The 25603-nt window shown below is 46.0% G+C and overlaps 1 protein-coding gene across 1 annotated transcript; it reads left to right on the plus strand.

Moving 5' to 3' along the window:
• Positions 1 to 320: 320 nt before the first annotated feature.
• On the plus strand, positions 321 to 1433 carry LOC148146273 (neuropeptides capa receptor-like; the record flags this gene model as incomplete). Its single annotated transcript, XM_087998624.1, has 1 exon — positions 321 to 1433. A coding segment is annotated over one exon (903 nt), but the record flags the coding sequence as incomplete, so codon positions are not given.
• Between the last annotated feature and the right edge of the window lie 24170 nt (positions 1434 to 25603).

Consider the following 25603-nt stretch of genomic DNA (forward strand, 5'->3'; position numbering starts at 1 on the left):
TCGATTCTCCTGCTCCTTGGATGCTGTCTGACCTGCTGCGCTTTTCCAGCAACACATTTTCAGCTGCATGGGAATGTTGTAGTAATTATCTGTTCTTATGGATGTGTGCCTGTGTGTTTGGGGAGCAAGCGTTTCTTGTGTTTTACATTGCATTTCTGTAAGTGATTCGGAACATATCATCTGTCATTTCAGTTTCGATTATTTCAATAAATCTCTGATTACAGGGACACATCTGAAATGAGACTCTGTCCTCAGTCAAACTGGTAACTTTGCCTTCAGGCTGATGTGTAATTGGTTTGTTTTCCTTCCTCACAATTAACATAGTGACGATCTACGTCCTGCTTTATAAAGATTGTGGATTATCTCCGTGTGTCAGACGTTACCTGGGGGCCATGGCACTGGCGGATCTACTGGTCATTATCCTCGACCTGATATTGAGACATATTCCAATTATTTATCTGGAACAATTTTATTTCCTATTCTCTATCCCTGTGTGTAACATCCACGCTGTCCTGCTTTATGCAGCCACTGACTGTTCTGTCTGGTTCACTGTCACTTTCACCTTTGATCGATTTGTGGCCATTTGTTGCCAGAATCTGAAAAGTAAATATTGCAGTGAGAAAACGGCGGCTGTGGTTCTGGGAACAGTGACTGTGCTGAGCTGTTTAAAGAACATTTTCTGGTATTTTATGCTCAAAGGTCGGTATACACTCAGGAATGTCCCCTGGTTCTGTGACATAACAGTGGGCGCTCGTTCCTCTCTGGTCTGGGCCATTATCGAATTCCTCCACTACATTCTAACTCCGGCTCTCCCATTTCTCCTGATTCTGCTGCTCAATATTTGCAGCATCAGACACATTTTAGTGACCAGCAGAGTCCGCAGGAGACTCCAGGCTCACACCAATGGGAACACTCAGTGTGACACAGAAGTGCAAAATCGAAAAAAATCTGTCATTTTATTATTTGTTATCTCGGCGAATTTCATCCTGTTATGGTCAATGTTCATGGTATATTCTATATGGTACCGGATGACATGGATCGGGTATTACACTGTGCATCTACGTATGTTGGTGCGGCAATTGGGCTTTGTGCTGCAGCTCCTCAGTTGCTGCATAAACACCGCGATTTATGTAATAACCCAGACTAAGTTCAGACAGCAGCTGAAGAATGTGCTAAAATATCCCTTTACTCAAATTCATCAATCAATCAAATTCACTCATTAATCAATCTATTCAGGATTTTCTCATTTCAGTTCATTTGCTTTAGCCAACATAGTAACAGACTGGGAGTCGTGCTGGCCTGTCCGTCCTTATCCCATAGGTAATGGGGCACATTCCAATGCTTTGGACAGCTCAGGCACCATTCCACTTCCTGTGTAATCTGTGTAATGGAATCTGGAACTTCAATTTGTAAACAATAAAAATGTTCATTAAAAAATGTCAAGCATCTGAACTAACTGTGTATTGTTTGTCTTTATGTGGAAGAAACTGAGTTGGAGAGAGACAGACCTGGCCCCAAGTCCTGATCCTCAGGGAAGGAAAGGAGACTGGGCCGAGCTCAGCAATTGGGGTTAAGTCACTTTGCTTTCAGCTCTGGGTCACCACTCAGGCCTGGCCACGACAGAATTCATCTCTATTCCTTTCTTCCTCACCATAACTCCCTAGGTCCCTCTGAAGTTATTGCACTGAGGCCAGTATCCCATTACCAAGCGACTCCTGATTTCCATGTGCATAGTACCATGGCTGTGGCCAGCCAGCTCAGAGTCAGTTAAGTAGAAATATTTTTCTCAAAGTGCAGGGACTCAGTGAGCCTATTGCGCAAATAATTTTACTCAATACTTACACCACCAGGAAAAACAGCCGTGTGGCAAGGAACCAATAACAAGCAAAAGCCAATAATTGCAAAGCTGATATGAAAAAAAACTGAAGTGGATGGTAGGGATTAAACCAAAATAGAATTGGAGGGGAAAATAAAGCACGCCACTATCCGCGGTGCCCACCTCTCCCTAAAGGCATTCAGAGCATTAGTGGTCACTACCTGCTCCTTCTTCAGGGAAACCTGCAGTCATTTGAAATGATTCCCCTCCATGGCCGGCTGCCTGGACCTGTTTATACCCGGCCTGGCCAGGTCCAAGAGCACACTCACAAGGAGACCTTCTGACCTGCCCTCATTTCTCCGCAGTGGATGCCCAACGTTCAGGAGTATGGGGCTGAAGTGCAAACACAAACAAAGCAAAGGTTGTTCAGGTAACTGAAAAGGGAGTGCAAACATCCACAACCAATATACACAGGGTCCACAGACTCCACAGCGCTGCAGAACAAACAGGTGGGCTGAGAGTCCGTGGACTACCACAACCTACAGTTGTACAGGACTGCGATGCAGAACACCATCAACTCCAGGTCCCCAATGAAAGAGGGAGAACTCCGGTGGAGAGAGCCCTCTGCTGCCCGAAATGTCTATTTTCCTGCTCCTCGGATGTTGCCTGACCTTCTGTGTTTTTCTAGCACTGCTCTAATCTTGACTGGGGGCCATACTGTCCAGCAGCAAATGGGCTGTCAAGGCATGTCCGGCTGGTGAAGGAAGGAGCAGAGGCAGTCTGTACATAGCCCGCTATTTTGCCTCCCCGAAAGAAATACAACAGATATTTCAGAGGAGGCTCAGTGTTACTAAGTGGAGGTTGACACCCCTCTGATAATTAAAACTGAAACTCCCAGAGAAGATCACCTGATAAAAGAAGTGTGTATTAAGTGGTATAATCTACCTTTCAGACCCCAATCTGTTGTAAGGGAGTTGTTAATCAAAACAAAATCCTTTCACCCACTCTGCACTGAACAAATATCAATGTATTTATCTAACACCAAAAGTGAACAGATGAACAGAATTACTAACAAAATGAACAACCCTCCCTAACTACCTATTCCTGAATAAAATAAGATTCTAATAGTATACTGCTCCAATAACACATGCCCCACTTATATACGTTCAAATAACTAGAAAATAATAAATTAAAACTTGGTCTGTCAATGTTCACACAGAATGTGTCTTCCGAAACTTTCTGTTCCTTCTTCCATTGTCTTCCTCTGACTGAAATGCACTCTTTGTCATTTTTCTGGTATCATGAATATTATTTAAGAGTGCCATTGTATGTGTGAAAGATAGATGGTGCTTTTGTTTAGAGAGGATGGATATTTCTTCTGAGAGCCCAGAATTTATTTCTCCATTAGCAGGTTTGCTATCTGATCAGATAGCCATTGGCTGTCCCCATCTTTCAAAATTCCCGCTTTTTTTGGATCCTTGATGACCCATTAAATGCTTTACAACCAGATTGGTTACCGGTTGCCAAAAACAACAGGTTTAAATGTGATAAGTTTCAGTGTTTAACGGCTTGGTTTAAATTAATTGGCTGATTCAAGCTGGTTACCAAAATAAAAAAAAAGCCTCAGGTTTTCCAATTATGCAGCTAATTGCTACATGTTTCCATTTCAAAATTGTTTGTGGTTTTACAGTTGCTTGCAGACATATTTTTCTTAAATTTCCAAGCTTCGGAAAGCACTTTATCTCTGAAAGGTACCACATCCTCTGCCATCCTATTGTTTCAACAAGAAAACTCTAGCTTCCTGCCTTCCACTTGTACAGCGCGCAACTTCATAATATTAGGTTGTGGGGCACAGGCACCTGGGTGAGTTATAGGATCCTGTGGGCAATGTTAAATTCCCGCTGTGTAGGTGGACACACTGACGGGATTCCACCTCACAGCTCAGCATCCTGCAACAGTTCACAACATCAGATCTGATCATTACCGTTGTAAGGTATTGGATGGCAATGCTAAAGCACAGCTTTCTCCAAATCCTCAATCTTGGATTTCCACCATCCTATTGACCCTCTCATACACTCCTGACAAAAGACACAGATGTGAGTCTTACCCTCATCCTAACATGGTGCCAAGGAGAGGAGGCCCCATCCTTCTTTCTTATCCAGCCAGTCCAGAACCATCAAAACGAGTCCCGGAACCGCTCATCCTCCAGCTGCAGGTTGTTAAAGTGCCAGAACGTGGACCCTAGTCGGGCCCCGAATGGAAGGAGCTCTGGCCACACCAGGTGATGGTCCGTGCATGGCACCTGCCACATGGAGGCCTCTGGAACACAGAAGACATAGTCACATGAAATGTACAGGGAGTCGATCCAGTCGTGGTCCATGTCCTCCATTTAAAATTCACCTCCCCCACCACCCCCCAGTCCTGAGGACACCACACTGGCTTTTGTCGAGGTAGGCAAGATGAGTGGACAGTTCTACATGGAAGCATGTTTGCCTCAACCTGAGTGAGAGAACATGGATGTTCACTAAGTGAAGCACCACACCCCCTCCCCCCAGCTGCACTGTCAGGTGAAGCAAACGGCCTGGCACAGGCTCCCTGATCCCCAGGATCTCCAGCTGAAAATGTGGGAGCAACAAGGTAGCCATCCCGCTGGATTTCCGGCTGAGGTGACTCATGTAGATCCCTCCTTGCCACTCCAGGAGCCAGGTGGACTTGTCTCCTGGGGTGGTGTGTGTTTCTTGCAGGAAACACACTGCATACCCCCCGGCTTGAAAGACTAACAAGTTCTGGAATCTGGGCTGTGACTTCCTGCTGTCGTTGATGTTGATGCTGGCTATAGGTGTCTTCATGTCAGCAGCATAGAGCAATCATCACCAAGAAAATCATCAAAGCTGCTGCATCCTTGTAGGAGGCAAGAAGGATATACAGCTCCCTCGCCCTCTCTGTGAGAGCATTCGAGGGCATCTTAAACTGTCGCCAGCAGCCCGGGTGTATGGTCAGCAGCCCGGGTGTGTGGTCAGCAGCCCGGGTGTATGGTCAGCAGCCTGGGTGTATGATCAGCAGCCTGGTTGTGTGGTCAGCAGCCCGGGTGTGTGGTCAGCAGCACGGGTGCATGATCAGCAGCCTGGGTGTGTGGTCAGCAGCCTGGTTGTATGGTCAGCAGCCCGGGTGTATGGTCAGCAGCCCGGGTGTGTGGTCAGCAGCCCGGGTGTGTGGTCAGCAGCCTGGTTGTATGGTCAGCAGCCTGGGTGTGTGGTCAGCAGCCCGGGTGTGTGGTCAGCAGCCTGGGTGTGTGGTCAGCAGCCTGGGTGTGTGGTCAGCAGCCTGGGTGTATGATCAGCAGCCTGGGTGTGTGGTCAGCAGCCTGGGTGTATGATCAGCAGCCTGGGTGTGTGGTCAGCAGCCCGGGTGTGTGGTCAGCAGCCTGGGTGTATGATCAGCAGCCTGGGTGTGTGGTCAGCAGCCTGGGTGTGTGGTCAGCAGCCCGGGTGTATGGTCAGCAACCTGGGTGTGTGGTCAGCAGCACGGGTGTGTGGTCAGCAGCCCGGGTGTATGATCAGCAGCCTGGGTGTATGATCAGCAGCCCGGGTGTATGGTCAGCAGCCCGGGTGTGTGGTCAGCAGCCTGGGTGTGTGGTCAGCAGCCCGGGTGTATGATCAGCAGCCTGGGTGTGTGGTCAGCAGCCTGGGTGTATGGTCAGCAGCCCGGGTGTGTGGTCAGCAGCCCGGGTGTATGATCAGCAGCCTGGGTGTGTGGTCAGCAGCCTGGGTGTATGGTCAGCAGCCTGGGTGTATGGTCAGCAGCCCGGGTGTGTGGTCAGCAGCCTGGGTGTATGGTCAGCAGCCTGGGTGTGTGGTCAGCAGCCTAGTTGTGTGGTCAGCAGCCCGGGTGTGTGGTCAGCAGCCTGGGTGTGTGGTCAGCAGCCCGGGTGTGTGGTCAGCAGCCTGGGTGTGTGGTCAGCAGCCTGGGTGCGTGATCAGCAGCCCGGGTGTGTGGTCAGCAGCCTGGGTGCATGATCAGCAGCCTGGGTGCATGATCAGCAGCCTGGGTGTGTGGTCAGCAGCCCGGGTGTATGGTCAGCAGCCTGGGTGTGTGGTCAGCAGCCCGGGTGTGTGGTCAGCAGCCTGGGTGTGTGGTCAGCAGCCCGGGTGTGTGGTCAGCAGCCCGGGTGTGTGGTCAGCAGCCTGGGTGTATGGTCAGCAGCCTGGGTGTGTGGTCAGCAGCCTGGGTGTATGGTCAGCAGCCTGGGTGTGTGGTCAGCAGCCTGGGTGTGTGGTCAGCAGCCCGGGTGTGTGGTCAGCAGCCTGGGTGTGTGGTCAGCAGCCTGGGTGCATGATCAGCAGCCTGGGTGTGTGGTCAGCAGCCTGGGTGTGTGGTCAGCAGCCCGGGTGTGTGGTCAGCAGCCTGGGTGTGTGGTCAGCAGCCCGGGTGTGTGGTCAGCAGCCTGGGTGTGTGGTCAGCAGCCTGGGTGTGTGGTCAGCAGCCCGGGTGTGTGGTCAGCAGCTAGGATGTATGGTCAGCAGCTAGGATGTATGGTAAGACCATAAGACTATAAGACATAGGAGAGGAAGTAAGGCCATTCAGCCCATCGAGTCCACTCCGCCATTCAATCATGGCTGATGGGCATTTCTACTCCACTTACCCGCATTCTCCCCGTAGCCCTTAATTCCTTATGACATCAAGAATTTATCAATCCCTGCCTTGAAGACATTTAGCATCCCGGCCTCCACTGCAATCCGTGGCAATGAATTCCACAGGCCCACCACTATCTGGCTTAAGAAATGTCTCCGCATTTCTGTTCTGAATTTACCCCCTCTAATTCTAAGGCTGTGTCCACGGGTCCTAGTCTCCTCGCCTAACGGAAACAATTTCCTAGCATCCTCCCTTTCCAAGTCATGTATTATCTTGTAAGTTTCTATTAGATCTCCCCTTAATCTTCTAAACTCCAATGATGAGCAGAGGGATCTTGGTGTCAATGTACACAGATCTCTGAAAGTTGCCACCCAGGTAAATAGTGCGGTGAGGAAGGCATATGGCGTACTGGCTTTTATTGGTAGAGGAATTGAGTTCAGGAGTCCTGAGGTCATGATGCAGTTGTATAAGACTCTGGTGCGGCCGCATCTGGAATATTGTGTGCAGTTTTGGTCGGCATACTATAGGAAGGTTGTGGAGGCACTGGAACGGGTGCAGAGGAGGTTTACCAGGATGTTGCCTGGTATGGAAGGAAGATCGTATGAGGAAAGACTGAGACACTTGGGGCTGTTTTCATTAGAGAAAAGAAGGTTTAGGGGTGACTTGATTGAGGTGTACAAGATGATTAGGGGGTTAGATAGGGTTGACAGTGTGAACCTTTTCCCGCGTATGGAGTCGGGTATTACAAGGGGGCATAGCTTTAAATTAAGGGGGGGTAGATATAGGACTGAAGTTAGGGGTAGGTTCTTCACTCAGCGAGTCGTAAGTTCATGGAATGCCCTGCCAGTAGCAGTGGTGGACTCTCCCTCTTTATGGGCATTTAAGCGGGCATTGGATAGGTATATGGAGGATAGTGGGTTAGTATAGGTTAGGTGGGCTTGGATCGGCGCAACATCGAGGGCCAAAGGGCCTGTACTGCGCTGTATTCTTCTATGTTCTATGTTCTATGAATACAATCCCAGGATCCTCAGCCATTCCTCATATGTTAGACCTACCATTCCAGGGATCATCCATGTGAATCTCCTGTGGACATGCTCCAGTGCCAGTATGTCCTTCCTGAGGTGTGGGGACCAAAACTGGACACAGTACTCCACATGGGGCCTAACCAGAGCTTTACAAAGTCTCAGTAGCACATCGGTGCTTTTATATTGCAACCCTCTTGAGATAAATGACAACAATGTATTCGCTTTCTTAATCACGGACTCAACCTGCATGTTTACCTTTAGAGAATCCTCGACTAGCACTCCCAGATCCCTATGTACTTTGGCTTTATGAATTTTCTCACCATTTAGAAAGTAGTCCATGCTTGTATTCTTTTTTCCAAAGTGCAAGACCTCGCATTTGCTCACGTTGAATTCCATCATCCATTTCCTGGACCACTCTCCCAAACTGTCTAGATCCTTCTGCAGCCTCCTCACTTCCTCAGTACTACCTGCCTGTCCACCTAACTTCGTATCATCGGCAAACCTCGCTAGAATGCCCCCAGTCCCTTCATCTAGATCATTAATATATAACGTGAACAGCTGCAGCCCCAACACTGAACTCTGCGGGACACCGCTTGTCACCGGCTGCCATTCTTAAGAAGAACCTTTTATCCCAACTCTCTGCCTTCTGTCAGACAGCCAATCCTCAATCCATACCAGTAGCTCACCTCGAACACCATGGGCCCTCACCTTACTCAGCAGTGTCCCGTGTGGCACCTTATCAAAGGCCTTTTAGAAGTCTAGATAGACCACATCCACTGGGTTTCCCTGGTCTAACCTACTTGTCACCTCTTCAAAGAATTCTAACAGGTTTGTCAGGCACGACCTCCCCTTACTAAATCCATGTTGACTTGTTCTAATCCAACCCTGCTCTTCCAAGAAACCTCATCCTTAATGATGGATTCTAGAATTTTACCAACAACCGAGGTTAGGCTAATTTGTCTATAATTTTCCATCTTTTGTCTTGATCCTTTCTTCAACAAGGGGGGTTAAAACAGTGAACTTCCAATCATCCGGGACTTTCCCTGACTCCAGTGACTTTTGAAAGATCACAAAAAACGCCTCCGCTATTTCCTCAGCCACCACCCTCAGAACTCTAGGATGTAGCCCATCGGGGCCAGTAGATGTATCAATTTTAAGACCTTTTAGCTTTTCTAGCACTTTCTCTTTTGTCATGGCAACCATACTCAACTCAGCCCCCAACTCCCTTTAATTGTTGGGATATTACTCATGTCTTCCACTGTGAAGACTGACGCAAAGTACTTATTAAGTTCTCCTGCTATTTCCTTATCTCCCATCACTAGGCTTCCTGCATCAGTTTGAAGTGGCACAATGTCTACTTATGCCTGTCGTTTGCTTCTTATGTATTGAAAGAAACTTTTACTATCATTTCTAATATTACTGGCTAGCCTACCTTCATATTTGATCCTCTCCTTCCTTATTTCTCTCTTTGTTATCCTCTGTTTGTTTTTGTAGCCTTCCCAATCTTCTGATTTCCCAGTGCTCTTGGCCACTTTATAGGATCTCTCTTTTTCTTTGATGCATTTCGTGACTTCCTTTGTCAGCCATGATCCCTCCCCAGATAATCTTTCTTTTCTTGGGGATGAACCTCTGTACAGTGTCCTCAATTATACCCACAAACTCCTGCCATTTTTGCTCAACTGTCTTCCACGCTAGGCTCTGCTTCCAGTCTATTTTCGTCAGTTCCACTCTCATGCCCTCATAATTACCTTTATTTAACCGTAACACCATTACATCTGATTTTGCCTTCTCTCTTTCAAACTGCAACTGTAAGCAGCCTGAGTGTACCATAAGCAGCTGGGTGTATGGTAAGCAGCCCTGGTGGACCAGAAAACCAGGCTAAAGTATTCCCAGTGGTCAGTAGCCAGTGGGACTGATAGAGATGACCAAGTGGAACCTCAATAAAGCCCCAGAGTTCCTCAATTGAGATGAGGGGGAGATTTTTCAGGCCAATAGGGAGTCTAGAACGTTATGAGATGACAGATTCTGCATTGTCCCCAGCTCCCACCACCGAGCTCGAAACCTCCTCCAGGTTGTCATCCTCACCCACTGGCCCCTCCCCAAGGTGAGATTGGGGGCTGGTCTGGAACTTCCATCTGGTCCCAAAATCCCAGCAACACCTTACCCCAGGGTCACCAGCAGGAACATAATTAATGAACCCCCTGCCCTGGGGTTGGGTCATCAGCTGTACCCTCATGGAGAACAGGAAACGAAGCCTTGGTCACCTCCCCCTGGGCCAACCAAATGAAGGCCTGGCACCAGAAGGAGTAGATGTCTTCGGGCGGGGTCCTTCAGTCCGAGTGAGATGGATGTGACACCCATCCAGATTTCCCCCCGGAGCTGTAAGTGGGGACGAGGAGATCACTGCAAATGAAGCGCAGGACGTTGGAAATCACAATCCTCTTGGGACGTGACTTAGAGAGGATCGACAGGTATTTACATCCCACCTACAATGAGCCGTTTCTTAAAGGCCAGGTGTACCACCTGCTCGGACCAGAGAGAGAACACAGCGTACCCGTACATTTTGGCCTCAGAGACAGGGAACAGAGGGCCAACCACTCTAACCATGGCATTCATGCAGGCTTCGATGGTCATAGTGGGATGGGGAAATGCCTTCACACCTGGGCCATTGGTAAGGAGCCAAAAGGGGGACAGGGTCACATCTGGAGCTGAAGCTGTTGAGGCTATAGCTGTGGCTACCCAGCATACTTGCAGATGGCCCCAGTACCTGAGGGATGGCTATATCGGGAGTGATGAGAGAAAAGAAAGTGGAAGATAATTGGAGGGGGTAGGGTCTCAAGCTAGTGCTGCCACTTAGAAAAGTTCAGCACAGAACAGGCCCTTTGGCCCACGATGTTGTGCCGAGTTTTAATCCTAATGTAAAGATGAAGATTTTAGGAGGAAGGTATAAAGGAGAACATCATCGTGGGCCAAAATTTCTGTTCTTTGCTGTACTTTTTTATGTTCTATGTTCTAAAATACAGCAACTTAACCTACGCACCCTTCAACTCACTGCTATCTAGTGCATGTCCAGCAGTCACTTAAATGTCCCCAATGACTCTGCTTCCACCACCACAGCTGGCAATGTATTCCACGCATTTACAACTCTCTGCGTAAAGAACCTACCTCTGACATCTCCTTTATACCTTCCTCCTAATATCTTAAACTATGACTCCTCGTACCAGTCAATCCTGCCCTGGGGAAAAGTCTATTGACTCTATCCATGCCTCTCATTATTTTGTACACTTCAATTAGGTCTCCTCTCTTCCTCCTTCTCTTCAGAGAGAAAAGTCCAAACTTATTCAAACTTTCTTCATAAGGCAAGCCCTCCAGTCCAGGCGGCATCCTGGTAAACCTTCTTTGCACCCTCTCCAAAGCCTCTGTATCTTTCCTATAGTACGGCAGTCAGAACTGGACACAATATTCCAAGTGTGGTCTCACCAGGGACTTGTAGAGCTGCAGCAAAATCTCGTGGCTCTTAAACTCGATTTCCCCTGTTAATGAAACCCAAAACACCGTATGCTTTCTTATCAACCCTATCCACTTGGGTGGCAACTTTGAGGGATCTATGTACTTGCACACCCAGATCCCTCTGTTCCTCCACACTGCCAAGAATCTTGTCTTTAATCCTATATTCAGCATTTGAGATCAACCTTCCAAAATGCATCACTTTGCAGTTATCCAGGTTGAACTCCATCTGCCATTTCTCAGCCCAACTCTGCATCCTGTCTGTGTCGCGCTGCAGCCTGCAGTAGTCCTCTATACTATCAACAACACATCCAAATTTACGAACCCATCCCATAATCTCCTCATCCAAGTCATTTATAAAAACTACAAAGAGCAGAGGCCCAAGAACAGAGCCCTGCAGGACCCCACTCAACACTGTCCTCCAGGCAGAATACTTTCCATCTACAACCACTCTCTTCCTCCTGTCAGCCAACCAATTCTGAATCCAAATAGCCAAATCTCCCTGTATCCCATCATTCCTGACTTTATGAATGAGCCTACCATGGGGAACCTTATCAAATGCCTTGCTGAAGTCCATATACACCACATCCACTGCTCGACCTTTGTTGACCTGTCTCATCATTTCCTCAAAGAACTCAATAAGATTTGTGAGGCATGACCTGCCCCTCACAAAGCCATGCTGACTGCCTTTAATCACACTATGCTTTGTCAAATTGTCATAAATCCTGACCCTCAGAATTCTTTCCACAACGCTGCTGACCACAAACGTAAGACTGCCAGATGGTCCGAATGGTCTCCTGGTGGAGGGGCCCAGGCAGCAACAGTCCCAGGATCTGGCAGTGGCAGTGACAGCAAGGCCATAGGGCCTTGTAACAATACAAGTTTGTGGATTGGATCCAGGCAACAACAACAGTCCCAGTTCTTAAATGGGCCCATGGCAACAGCAGGAGGAGAACTGGGGAGGATCAGGCAGCAGTAGATCAGCAGGAGCTCAGGCCGGAGCAGCAGCAGATCCAGAAGGGGCCAAGTGGCAGCAGCAGGTCCTGGGGAGGGGTGGCTCCCTCTGAGAGCAGCAGGTCCGGAGGGAGGAGTTGGGGGGGGGGGCTCCATCTGACAGCAGCAGATCCGGGGGGGAATCCAGGTAATAAACGCTGTAGTAACAATAATCATGGCAAAACACTCACAACAGAGTCAGTGTCTCTGTGCAACAGGCAACTTCCTCACAGGATACTGGCCATGCCCAGATTGCACTTAGTCCCCTGAACTAAGGAGATTGTAAATCTCCTGCTTATGTACATTGTTTTTTCTGTAAGCAACATTATTAAACCTCTACCACCAGGAAAATCACCCATCTGGCCATGGAACCAGTAACAGGCAGAGCCCCATCGGGGCATTGCTCACATGAAAGAAAGTGTGAGGGGAAGGGTAGGGACTGAATCAAAATGGAATTGAAAGTAGAAATAATGCAGTGCAATACCAGTGCCCCCACCCCACACCCCAGCATTGCCCACCTCTCCCTAAAGGCATTGAGGGTGTTGGTGGACACTGCGTGCTCTTTCACCAGGGACACCCGGGCTTGAACATGGCTGTGGAAGAGAGGCAGACAGTTGGAAATAATGCTCCCCTCCATGGCCCACTGCCTGGACTTGTTAATGGCTAGCCTGGCCAGGCCCAGGAGCAGACTGATGAGGAGATCCTCTATCCTGTCTGCACTCCTCTGCACTGTATGCCCAAAGGTCAGGAGCGTTGGGCTGAAGTGCAACCAAACGCCGAGGAGAAGGTCTTTGAGATAACTGAGAAGGGAGTGCAGATGCCAACACCCAATATATGCACGGTTTACAGACTCCACAACACAGCTAAAAGAAATGTTCGATTGGGAGGCTGGGAACCAGCGCAATCTGTGGTGATATGGGAAAGCTGTGTACATTTCCATGGCACAAGATTGTTATTTTAATTCATTTTTGGTGTATCAAAAACACAAAAAAACCTTTTAAAAAAGTGTGTGGTTTTATTTTTCAGAGTTCTGTTAATGGATCTTTTGGAGATGCTCAGTTAGTTTGTTCAAATTATACATGTAGAAGGAGAGATATTCTAAATTTCTCTAAAATGGGAGGGGGGGGGGGAGACGATGACCTAATGGCATTCTCGCTAGATGAGTGATCTGGAGACCTGGGTACTGCTCTGGGGACCTGCCATCGAATCCCACCACATCAGTATTTGAATTCAATGAAATTTGGAATGAAGAGTCTAATGATAACTGTGAAATGATTGTCAGCATAAGGTTCATTAATGTCAGATGGGAAGGAAACTGCCATCCTTACCCGTTCTGGTCTGCCTATGGCTCCCAACTCACAGCAATGTGGTTGACTCTCAACTGACCTCTGGGCAATGAATGCTGGCCTACCAGTGATGCTCAAATATTATGAATGAATAAACAAAAAAACATTTTATTAAAATTGCAGAGAAGAGTTCTTTTTAAATAAAGTTGCGTTTACAGAGTTTTTCAAATCAAAAAGGATTGATCGCTTTGAACAAAGAACAAAGAAAATTTACAGCCCAGGAACAGGCCCTTGGGCCTCCAAGCCTGAGCCGATCCAAATTTACTGTCTAAACCTGTCGCCCAATTCCTAGGCATCTGTATCCCTCTGCTCCCCACCTACTCACACATCTGTCCAGATGCATCTTAAATGAATCTACCGTGCCTGCCTCTACCACCTCTGCTGGCATCACGTTCCAGACACCCACCACCCTCTGTGAAAAGTACTTGCCGTGTATATCCCCCTTAAACTTCCTATCTCTCACCTTGAAAGCGTGACCTCTCCTTCACCCTTGGAAAAAGCTTATTTCTATCTTCCCTGTCTGTACCCTTCATGATTTTGTAAACCTCAATCAGGTTCCCCCTCAATCTCCTTTTTTCTACTGAAAATAAACTTAACCTACTCAACCTCTCTTCATAGCTAGCACCTTCCATATCAGGCAACATCCTCGTAAATCTTCTCTGCACCCTCTCCATAGCGTCCACATCCTTTTGGTGATGTGGTGAACAGAACTGTAGTCAGTATTCCAAATGCGGCCGAACCAATGTCTTGTACAATTTTAATATGACCTGCCAGCCTTTATACTCAATATCCCGTCCGATGAAGGCAAGCATACTATATGCCTTCTTGACCACTCTATCCACCTGTGCAGCAACCTTCAGGGTACAATGGACCTGCACTCCCGGATCTCTCTGCTCATCAACTTTTCCCAAGGCTCTTCCTTTTACAGTATAATTCGCTCGAGAATTAGACTCACTTAAATGCATCACCTCACATTTGTCTGGATTGAACTCCATCTGCCACTTTTCTGCCCAACTCTCCAGTCTAGCTATATCCTCCTGTATTCTTTGACAGTCCCTTATGCTTTCTGCTACTCCACCAATCTTTGTGTCATCTGCAAACTTGCTGATCATACCAACAGTGCCCTCTTCCAGATCATTTATGTATATCACAAACAACAGTGGCCCCCTGTGGAACACCACTGATCAACTTCCTCCATTTTGAGAAACTCCCTTCAACGACTACTCTCTGTCTCTTATTGCTCAACCAGTTCTTTATCCACCTAGCTAGAACACCCTGCACACCACGTGACTTCACTTTCTGTAGTAGTTTACCATGGGGAACCTTATCAAATGCCTTACTAAAGTCCATGTATATGACATCAACAGCCCTTCCTTCATCCATCAACTTGGTCACTTCCTCAAAGAACTCTGTTAAGTTGGTAAGGCACGATCTCCCCCGCACAAAACCATGTTGCCTATCACTGATAAGCTCATTCTTTTCTCAATATAAATAGATCCTATCCCTCAGTACCCTCTCCAGCAACCATTGACGTCAGGCTCACTAGTCTGCAGTTACCTGGAACATCCTTACTACCCTTCTTGTACAGGGGGACAACATGAGCAACCTTCCAGTCCTCCGGTACGTCAACTGTGTTTCAGGATGCCACAAAAATATCTGTCAGGGCCCCAGCTATTTCGTCTCTCACCTCCCTCAGGAACCTGGGATAGATGTCATCTGGTCCTGGGGATTTGTCCACCTTAATAACCTCTAGCCTACCCAACCCATCTTCTCTACCTATGTCAACATGAAACAGACTAATGAAACTTCTATCTCTAATCTCAACACTCATCATGTTCCTCTCCTCAGTGAAGATTGATACAAAGTAATCATTCAGAATCTCACCCTTTCTCAGATTCGACACATAGCTTCCTTCATTATCCTTTAGTGGACCAATCCTTTCTCTAGTTACTTCTTGCTTCTTATATAAGAATGCTTTGGGATTCTCCTTAATTCTGCTCAGTGAAGCTATTTCATGACCCCTTTTAGCCCGCTTGATTCCTTGTTTAAGACTGGTTCTACTCTTCCAATATTCCTCCAGGGCCCATTCTGTTCTTAGCTGCCTGGACCTTATGTAAGCTTCCATTTTCCTCTTGGCTAGTTGTATGATTTCTCCTGCCATCCATGGTTCATGAATCTTGCCTTTCCTATTCTTTGCCTTCAAAGGGACATGCCTATTCTGCACTATTTTTAACCTATCTTTGAACGCGTTCCACATATCAAATGTGGACTTCCCTTCAAATAGCTGTGTCCAATCCACACTTCCCAGCTCCTGCCTAATTATGATATAATTGGCATTGGCCCAGTTCAGTACTCTTAGGACCACTCTCATCTTTGTCTACGAGTATTCTAAAACTTACAGAATTGTGGTCATTGTTCCCAAAGAAATCTCCCACGTAGATTCTACCACCTGGCCTAGCTCATTCCCCAATACCAGGTCCAATATGGCCTCTTCCCTTGTTGGACTCTTGACATACTGCTCTAGAAAACTCTCCTGGATGCTTCTTACAAATTCTACTCCATCCAGACCTCTGACGCTAAGTGTATTCCAGTCAAAGTTGGGAAAATTAAAATCTCCCATCACCACTACTCTATTGCCTCTACATCTTTCCATAATCTGTTTACCTATTTGTTCTTCTACCTCACGTTGACTGTTGGGAGGTCTGTAATTCAGCCCCAACAATGTAACTGCACCCTTCTTATATCTCAGCTCCACCCATAATGCCTCACTACTCAAGCCCTCCATAGTGTCCTCCTTTAGCACAGCTGTGATATCATCCCTGACAAGCAATGCAACACCACCACCCCCCCACCTCTTTTACTTCCCTCCCTATCCTGTCTGCATTGATGGAATTGTACAGTTGGCCCCACAGTCATCAGAGGGAAACTGAGGACCAAATGTGAAGAAAGATCTCAGATAGATGTCAGAATAAAAAAGTTGTGACAGGAGGTAATTTTAAGTTTCCAAACTACCATAGTGTTAAATGGATGATGAAGAATTTATTTAAATGAATACCAGAAATCTTTCTTTACCTGCATGTAAATATTCCTCCTGGAACAGATGGACAAAAATGTGACCTTCTCTTGGGAAATAAATCAGGGGAAGTGACTGAGGGGACAGGAGGGGAATGGTTTGTGTTTGGTCATCAAAATTCTACTTGTGTTAGAACAGTTGTGGACAAGAATAAGCTTTCCATAAAACTGAGGTTTTTAATTGGAATAAGGCAAATTTTAATAGTATGAGACGTGAACATTCAAAGGTTGAATCGAGTCGATGGTTTGCAGGTATGTGATAACTAGGAAGCTTTCAAAGTGTGATAATAAGATTTCAGAGTCAATATGTTCTTGTTTGAGTGAAAGGTAAGGCTGGTAGGATTAGAGAATGCTTTGATGAATAAAGATATTGAGATTCTAGACAAGTATAACAAAGTATATATTAGTTATAGACAACTGGGTGCAAATACATCTCTTGGACAGTGTAAAGAGTGCAGGGCCATTCTTAATAGGGTGAACAGGAAGGCAAAGAGAGGCTATGAGATAGCTTTGGCAAATAGGTTTACAAATAATCCAAAGAGACTCTACAAGCACATAAGAGAAAAAGAGCAAATGGAGAGAAAGTTGGGCACCTTAAAGATCAAATTGGCTGTATTTGTGTTGAATCTCAGGAGATGAGAGAAATATTAAATATTAAATAAATATTTCACATTATTTTACAGTATAGAGGCCAGAGAACTCAGGGAAATAAATGTTGATGTTTTGAAAACAGTTCATCGTACAGAAGAGGAAGTGCTGGAGGTCTTAGAAAATGTAAAGCTGGATAAACCTCCAGGACGTGATCTCGTGCATCGTAGGATGTTATGGGAAGTGTGAGAGGAAATTGTGGGGCCCCCTTGTGGAAGCACTTATAACTACAGGTGCCTGATGACTGGAGAGTGGCTAATGTTGCATCTTTTATATTAGATTAGATTACATTACAGTGTGGAAACAGGCCCTTCGGCCCAACAAGTCCACTCCGACACACAACCCACCCATATCCCTACATTTACCCCTTACCTAACACTACGGGCAATTTAGCATGGCCAATCCACCTGACCTGCACATCTTTGACCATGGGAGGAAACCAGAGCAGCCGGAGGAAACCCACGCAGACACGAGGAGAACGTGCAATCTCCACACAGTCAGTCGCCCGAGGCTGGAATTGAACCTGGGTCTCTGGCGCTGTGAGGCAGCAGTGCTAACCACTGTGCCACCGTGCCGCATCTTTGTTTAAAAAGGGATACAAAGAAAAATCTGGGAACTATAGATTTTTGAGTCTGACTTTGGTGCTGCATAAGTTGTTGAATGGGTTTCTGAAAGATTGGAAATGTATGTGTTTGGGGAGGTATGGAATGATTAGGGAGAGTCAGCATTTTATTCTGAGACGGTGTCTCACCAACATGATTGAGTATTTTTAAGGTCGTAACCAAGAGTGATGAGGCTGGAGCAGTAAACCCTATTTATTTGGACTTTAGTAAAGCCTTTGACAATGTTCCACATGATAAAATAATTAGTAAATTTTGATCATATGGGATTCAGGGTGAGCTTGCCAGTTGGATGTAAAATAACAGGAGGCAGAGAGTAATGGTCGAGGATTGTTATTCAGACTGAAGGCTCTCCATTTGCTCTTTTTCTCTTATGTGCTCTTTGGATTATTTGTAACCAGAGGGTCTTCCACAGGGATTACTTTTGGTTGTCATTTCAATAAATAGTTGAGATCAGAATATAAAAGGCATGGTTAATAAGTTTGGGGGTGACAGTAAAGAAGGTTATCTCAAATTACAAAGAGATTAGATGGAGTTTAATTTAGATAAATGTGAGATATGCGTACCCGTAAAACACACAGTGGCAGGTATTACACAATTAAAATTACGGCCTTTGGTAGTGTTATAAAACAGAGAGACAGCAGGGTTCAAGATTTTAATGTTTGTTTCATATAAAGAAAGGATAGTTAAGAAGGTCTACAGCATGCTTGCTTTCGTTGCTCAGACCACTCAGTTCAGGCATTGGGATGTAGCTGAGATTGTACAGGATGTTGGTGGAACCTCTTTGGAATACTGGGTGCAATTCTGGTTATCGTATTATAGGAAGGAGATTATTAAATTGGAGAGGGTTCAGAAGAGATTTACAAGGATGCTGCCAGGAATGGAGGGTTTGCAGGAGAGACTGGACAGGATGGAGTATTCTCAAAAGAGCATAGGACGTTGAGGGGTTAGATTAGATTAGAGTAGATTATTTACAGTGTGGAAACAGGCCCTTCAGCCCAACAAGTCCACACTGACCCGCCAACCACCCAGACCCATTCCCTACCTTTACCCCTTCACCTAACACTACGGGCAATTTAGCGTGGCCAATTCATCTAACCTGCACATTTTTGGACTGTGGGAGGAAACCAGAGCACCCGGAGGAAACCCACGCAGACACGGGGAGAACGTACAATCTCCACACAATCAGTCGCCTGAGGCGGGAATTGAACCTGGGTCTCTGGCGCTGTGAGGCAGCAGTGCTAACCACTGTGCCAAAGTATTTCAAATCAGGAAGATTATAGACAAGGTGAATGTCAGATATCTTTTCTCTCTGATGGGGTATTTCAAGAATGGGGGGGGCAGTGCTTTTAAGCTGAGAGGAGGAAATTTTAAAAAAGACATTTTGAGCATTTAAAAAAATTCCTGTGTGGAATGAACTTACACAGGAAGTGGTGGATGTGATGACATTTACAATGTTTAAAAGGCATTTGGGGAAGTATATGAATATGAAATGTTTGGAGGGATATGGGCCAAGTGCAGGAAAATAGGACTGGTTTAGTTTGGGATTATGATTGGCATGGACTGGTTGGATAGAAGGTCTGTTACTGTGCTGCATAACTCTGACTCTAACTCACGCAATGTCAGTAAATACCTCCAGCGGCTGTCACTGTCATCTCATCCAGACTCACAACCCTATCTCTGGTAGCACACACATCTCTAACTCTGTAACATCCTTCAATCTCACAATTCTCCATATCTCTGTAACCTCCTCCAGCTACATAACCCTCCCTGTCTCTAATCTCCTCCAGTGACACAAATCTCTGACAAATGTGTTTTCCTCTAATGTAGATATGTCAAAAGTAATCCCTGTGGAAGACCCTCTGGTTACAAATAATCCAAAGAGATTCTACAAGCACATAAGAGAAAAAGAGCAAAGGTAGGTGAGTCCAACAGTAGAGGGCATAGGTTTAAGGTGAGAGGGGAAAGATATAAAAGGGATCTAAGAGGCAATCTTTTCATGCTGAAGGTGGTATGTAATGTTGTGAAGAGAAGGTCAATGCTCCTCTGATAATTGAAACCAAAACACCCAGAGAGTTCACCTCACCTCATAATCTGATAAAGAAGTATAACAAGTGGTATAATCTACCACTCATCCCCCAGCGTGTTATAAAGGAGGGATTAAATGAAATGAAATGGTCAGTAATCTAAGTCCCACATTTCATAATGATTCTATGTACCATTTTTCTTTTAAACCCATGATAAAGCATCTGCAATAACATTTTTACGACCCACAACATGCACAATCTGTAAATTAAAAGCCTGTAATATAAAACACCAATGAAATACTCTTGTATGTTTGTCCTTATTTTTTTCCAAAATGATGAGAGGGTTATGGGCCGTGCACATAACTGTCTCTGATACATTGTTCATAACAGAACCGTTAAAATGTTGGAAGGCCAGTAACAAATTCAATAACTCTTTTTTGATGATGGAGTATTTTCTCTGGTGCATATTGAGTTTTATTGACAAAAAAAATCCACCATCTTCTTTCTGCATCAACTCACCTCCAACCACTACATTGTTTTCATCCATCGTGACTAAATGGTTTCAAGACATTTGGTGTGGCTAAAAGTTCTCAAATGCCTTCTGGCATGTCATGTTCTTCTTCAATGAATCCCTCAGCAGTGCCACCACATAACTATGGCTTGGTACAAACTCCCAGTAGAGTCCATTCAGTCCTAAAGATGAAAACTCTTCTTTCTTCAAGAATGGTCTTGGAAATTCCTTCATGGCCTTTGTCTTCACACTTCTCAACGTCATTCTTTCATATCCGATGTTGTCTCAAAGAACGTCATTTCTGCTTTCATGAATTCTTAATTTTCTAAATTTATAACTAGTTTTACTTTCCGTAATCTTACAAAGAGCTCTGCCAAATGCACCATGTCATCTTTCCATGAATGGCTAAAGATCACCACACAACTTATATAGATGGCACAGTTAGTCAAAACTGCCACAACTCTGTTCATAAGTTTTTGAAATGTGGCTGGTGTGCTACTCAATCCACAGGGCATGAGTGTAAGCTGATAAAGCCCATTGCATTTTATAAACGCAGAAACATCATTCACTCTCTGATAAAAGTACTTGCCAATAATCACACAGTTAAGTCCAACTTTGTAATATCAGTGGCTTGTCCTACATTTTCCATACAATCCTTTAGCCGTAGAATTGCATCTGAGTCTGATTTACTTCTTGCATTGACCATCTGATAATTCACACAGAATCGTTGAGTAGCATCAGGCTTCAGAACCAATACGACCAGCGAACTCTACTTGCTTTGGTTTGGATTGATGGTGTCTTCCTGAAGCATCGCTTCCACTTCCTTCTGTACCTCTGCTGCTTGAACAGGATTAAGTCTATGGGGTGTTGTTTTATCAGAACTGTATTCCCAACATCAACCACATGCACTATCGTAATAGTCTTCCCATTTTGTTTCGATATATGTTCTCATACAGCTTAACAAGCCCTTCAATTCAGTTCGGCGAAAGTGAGGACTGGAGATGCTGGAGGTTAGATCGAGAATGTGGTGCTGGCAAAGCACAGCAGGTCAGGCAGCATCTGAGGAGCAGGAGAATCGATGTTTCGGGCAAAAGCCCTTCATCAAAAATGAGTTCTCTAGTCCTAAGACAGGTAGCATACTAAACTATCCAATTCTTTCAAGACCTACTCATTAGTCAATCTACTCTGAGGCACATCAAAATCCCAAATGGCCTGAATTTGATTCTAACTCTGAGGGGCAGTAACTGATCCCTGTTTCTCTGGTTCCCTGGCCAAAGGTGCGGCTTTTATTAATGCCTGTGGCTTTCCTGCCATTTGACCCATGTGCCAGATATGGCAAACTTCAACCACAACCTTATGTAATTTTGGCCAATAGAAGTGTTTTTGTATCTTCGACTGAGTCTTCCTGACTCATAGATGACCCCCGACAGGTGATTCATCTGCTACCCATAATTCCTCCTGTCTGCACGCTACTGGCAACACAATCTTGTGCCCATTTTCCCTCTGCATTAACCTGCCGGGAGGCCTTTGTTTTCTCCTCAGAGAAAATAATACTCAGGAATACACTCTGATTCCTTTTCCGAATAGGCTTTATGATAAAGTTTTTATTATCTCAACTTTTTGTATTAAATCCAGTAATTTTTCCAGTAGCAGCAGTGGAAGGAGTGACAGCCAGGACCAGGGACCTGTGGGGAAGGTAAACTTAAAATTATATAAACCTACCTCGTGAATAGGTAGAGCGCACGCTGAGCAGGAGAGGACATGGGACTGCTGAGTAAGTAAAGTAAGATATTTGGGTGGTTGCTTTACCTGAAATACTACTTAGGTAGTGTCTCCCACCCATCCTCCTCCTCTCACCAAAAACAAATGGTTCTGTGCCCCAGATTCGTAAGATTACTTGCATTTTTATGTTCTTTATTTTTCTCCAGTCTCTCTGGAAATAATAGAATAGTGGGAATGGAGGTTTGGGCAGTTGAATGTTCCTCCTGCAGAAAGTGGAAGGTAAGGATCGCCAATAGTGCCCCTGCTGACTTCATCTGCGGGAAGTGGACCCAACTCCAGCTCCTCGAAAGCCCCATTAGGGAGCTGGAGCTGGAGCTGGATGAACTTTGAATCATTTGGGACGTGGAGGGGGGTTATTGAGAGGAGTTACAGGGACATAGTCACACTCGGGTAGAAGAAGAAGGCAGATGGGTTGCCATCAGGGGACAGAAAGGAAACTGGTAGGCAGTGCAGGGATCCCCTGTGGCCATTCCCCTCAATAACAAGTATACCGTTTTGGATACTGTTGGGAGGGGAGCAACTGATCGGGGTAAGCTGGGGGGTACAGGTCTCTTGCACAGAGTCTGTCCCTGTTGCTTAGAAGGGAATGGAGAAGATGACCAGAGCATTAGTCATTGGGGACTCCATAGTTAGGGGGAAAGATGGGAGGTTCTGTGGGAACGAGAGAGACTCACGGTTGGTGTGTTGCCTCCCAGTTGCCAGGGTTCGTGATGTCTCAGATTGTGTTTTCGGGATCCTTCGGGGGAGAGGAAGCAGCCCCAAGTCATGGTCCACATAGGCACCAATGACATAGGTAGGAAAAGGGATGGGGATTTAAGGCAGAAATTCAGGGAGCTTGGAGCTAGAACAAACAGAGTTGTTATCTCTCTGTTTTTGCCCATGCCACGACCGAGCGAAGTGAGGAATAGGGAGAGAGAGGAGTTGAACATATGGCTTCAGTGATGGTGCAGGAGGGAGGGTTTCAGACACCTGGATAATTAGGGCCCATTCTGGGTAGGTGGGACCTCTACAAACAGCATGGTGTACACCTGAACCAGAAGGGTACCAATATCCTGGCAGGGAAATTTGCTAATGCTCTTCAGGAGAATTTAAACTAATTCAGCAGGAGGATGGGAACCTACATTTTAGTTCTCATGTCCAGCAAGTTGAGTGTAGCGGGATCAGAAATAATGTTTCAAGGTCGCAAGAGTTCACCGACAAGCAGGAAGGCTCAGTGGTTAGCACTGCTGCCTCACAGCACCAGGGTCCCAGGTTTGGTTCCAGCCTCGGGTGACTGACTGTGTAGAGTTTGCACATTCTCCCTGTGTCTGCGTGGGTTTCCTCCGGGTGCTTCAGTTTCCTCCCACAGTCCAAAGATGTGCAGGTCAGGTGAATTGGTCAAGCTAAATTGCCTATAGTGTTAGGTGCATTAGTCAGAGGGGAATGGGTCTGGGTGGGTTGGTGTGGACTGGTTGAGCCGAAGGGCCTGTTTCCACACTGTAGGGAATCTAATCTACTTCAACACCAGGAGCATCAGGAATAAGGTGGGTGAACTTGCAGCATGGTTTGGTACCTGGGACTTTGATGTTGTGGCCATTTCAGAGACATGTGTAGAGCAGGGACAGGAATGGTTGATGCATTTTCTGGGATTTAGATGTTTCAGCTGGAACAGGGAAAGTGGTAAAAGGGGGGAGGTGTGGCATTGTTAGTCAAAGACAGTATTATGGTGGCAGAAAAGATGTTTGAGGACTTGTCCACTGAGGTATTATGGGTTGAGGTTAGAAACAGGAAAGGAGAGGTCACACTGTTGGGAGTTTTCTATAGGCCTCCGAATAGTCCCAAAGATGTAAAGGAAAGGATAGAAAAGATGATTCTGGATAGGAGCGAGAGTAACAGGATAGGTGTTATGGGGAACTTTAACTTTCCAAATATTGACTGGGAATACTATAATTCAAGTACTTTAAATGGGTCAGTTTTTGTCCAATGTGTGCAGGAAGGTTTCCTGATACAGTATGTAACAAGGGGCGAGGCCACATTAGATTTGGTACTGCGTAATGAACCGGGCCAGGTGTTAAATTTGGAGGTAGATGAGCACTTTGGTGATAGTGACTACAATTCAGTTATGTTTACTTTAGCAATGGAAAGGGATACGGATACACCACAGGGCAAGAGTTATAGCTAGGGGAAAGGAAATTATGATGTGATAAGGCAAGATTTAGGATGCAGAGGATGGGGAAGGAAACTGCGGGGGATGGGCACAATTGAAATGTGGACCTTTTTTCAAGGAACAGCTATTGTGTGTCCTTGATAAGTATGTACCGGTCAGGCAGGGAGGAAGTGGTTGAGCAAGGGTTCATGAAAGAAGTTGAATCTCTTGTCAAGAGGAAGAGAAAGGTTTATATTAGCATGAGATGTGAAGGCTCAGTTAGGGCGCTTGAGAGTTACACATTAGCCAGGAAAGACCTAAAGGGAGAGCAAAGAGGAGCCAGCTACTGAATGTGACATCTTCTCTCATTCTCTGTCTCTAACCTCTTCTCTGCCTATCTCCCCAACTCTGCCTGGCGTCTGTGCTGCCAACTCACTCACTCAGGACATCTCACCACCTTCTCCCCAGTCGTACCAGCACTAACAGCTGTGCCAACCATTACAATGTCCCTTAGTACTCTTGGTAATTCTCACATTCCAGAAAGAACCATCTTACAATAGGGCAGAAAGAGACAAGAGCGACAGGGGACAGTCAAACATTCAGCTCCTCACTCCTGACAGGGAATGGATTCTGATTCTCACAACCACGAGAGGCTTACTGACTGTGTCCAAGCTCCCAGACTGGAATCTGAGACGACCTTTCACTCACTGTGCCAGGCACCTTGACTGACTGCAGGTAATGACATTAATTTTCCTGGTTTGCGTCTGTACTAAACAATAAGACAATGTAGCAGTCGTGTGAGCCTGGTAGCTCTGGCTGAGAGGAAATACTCCTAAAGGTAGGGGTAAGGCAAGGAAATCATTCCATGAGCATTCAAGTCAGCTCAAATTGAGAGTGTACAACCACCGAGTGAGTGGCGCAGAGGGACCGCCCATGAGCTGGGTATGTCTCCCTGAGCACAGTGTCCTTGCAGCAGCATTGCAATGAGAGTTGTCAGTGCACCCTGAGATGCAGCACTGATGTATAGAAGCACACTGTCAGTGGCATGCTGAGGCTGGCATGTGACAGATGCCAGCTTTGGTGGGCATGGCGTGTGTGCAGGTTCTATCTGTGCAGCATCCCCCCACAACGTTGTTGTCCAGGATGGAGGTCCACAGAGTGATGGGCAAGATGGAGTCACCAATTCCCAGCACTGATATTCTCCCTCAGTGGGAATCAGGGCATGATCCTGCAAATTGATGAGGACAGAAAGCAACTCGCCACGATCTTGCTAGACTCTTATCTCAAAGAATTGCAGAGGAAATGAAAATCCCCTCAGACCATCAAGCCTGATCCAACACTTGACCACTTTTCAAACTGAAATACCTTTCCCTCCACACGATCTGTATCGCACCTACTCATATATCTCTCAAGATGCCTCTTAATCTTTGCAGTTCTACCTTCTTCTACAACCTCCTCTGTCAGCACATTCCAGCTACTTATAGATTTTGTGTTAAATA

The sequence above is a fragment of the Chiloscyllium plagiosum genome, unplaced genomic scaffold (genome assembly GCF_037043375.1).
Source record: "Chiloscyllium plagiosum isolate Xiang-an unplaced genomic scaffold, Cpla_swu_hap1 HiC_scaffold_21, whole genome shotgun sequence".
In the NCBI taxonomy this organism is placed as follows: domain Eukaryota; kingdom Metazoa; phylum Chordata; class Chondrichthyes; order Orectolobiformes; family Hemiscylliidae; genus Chiloscyllium; species Chiloscyllium plagiosum.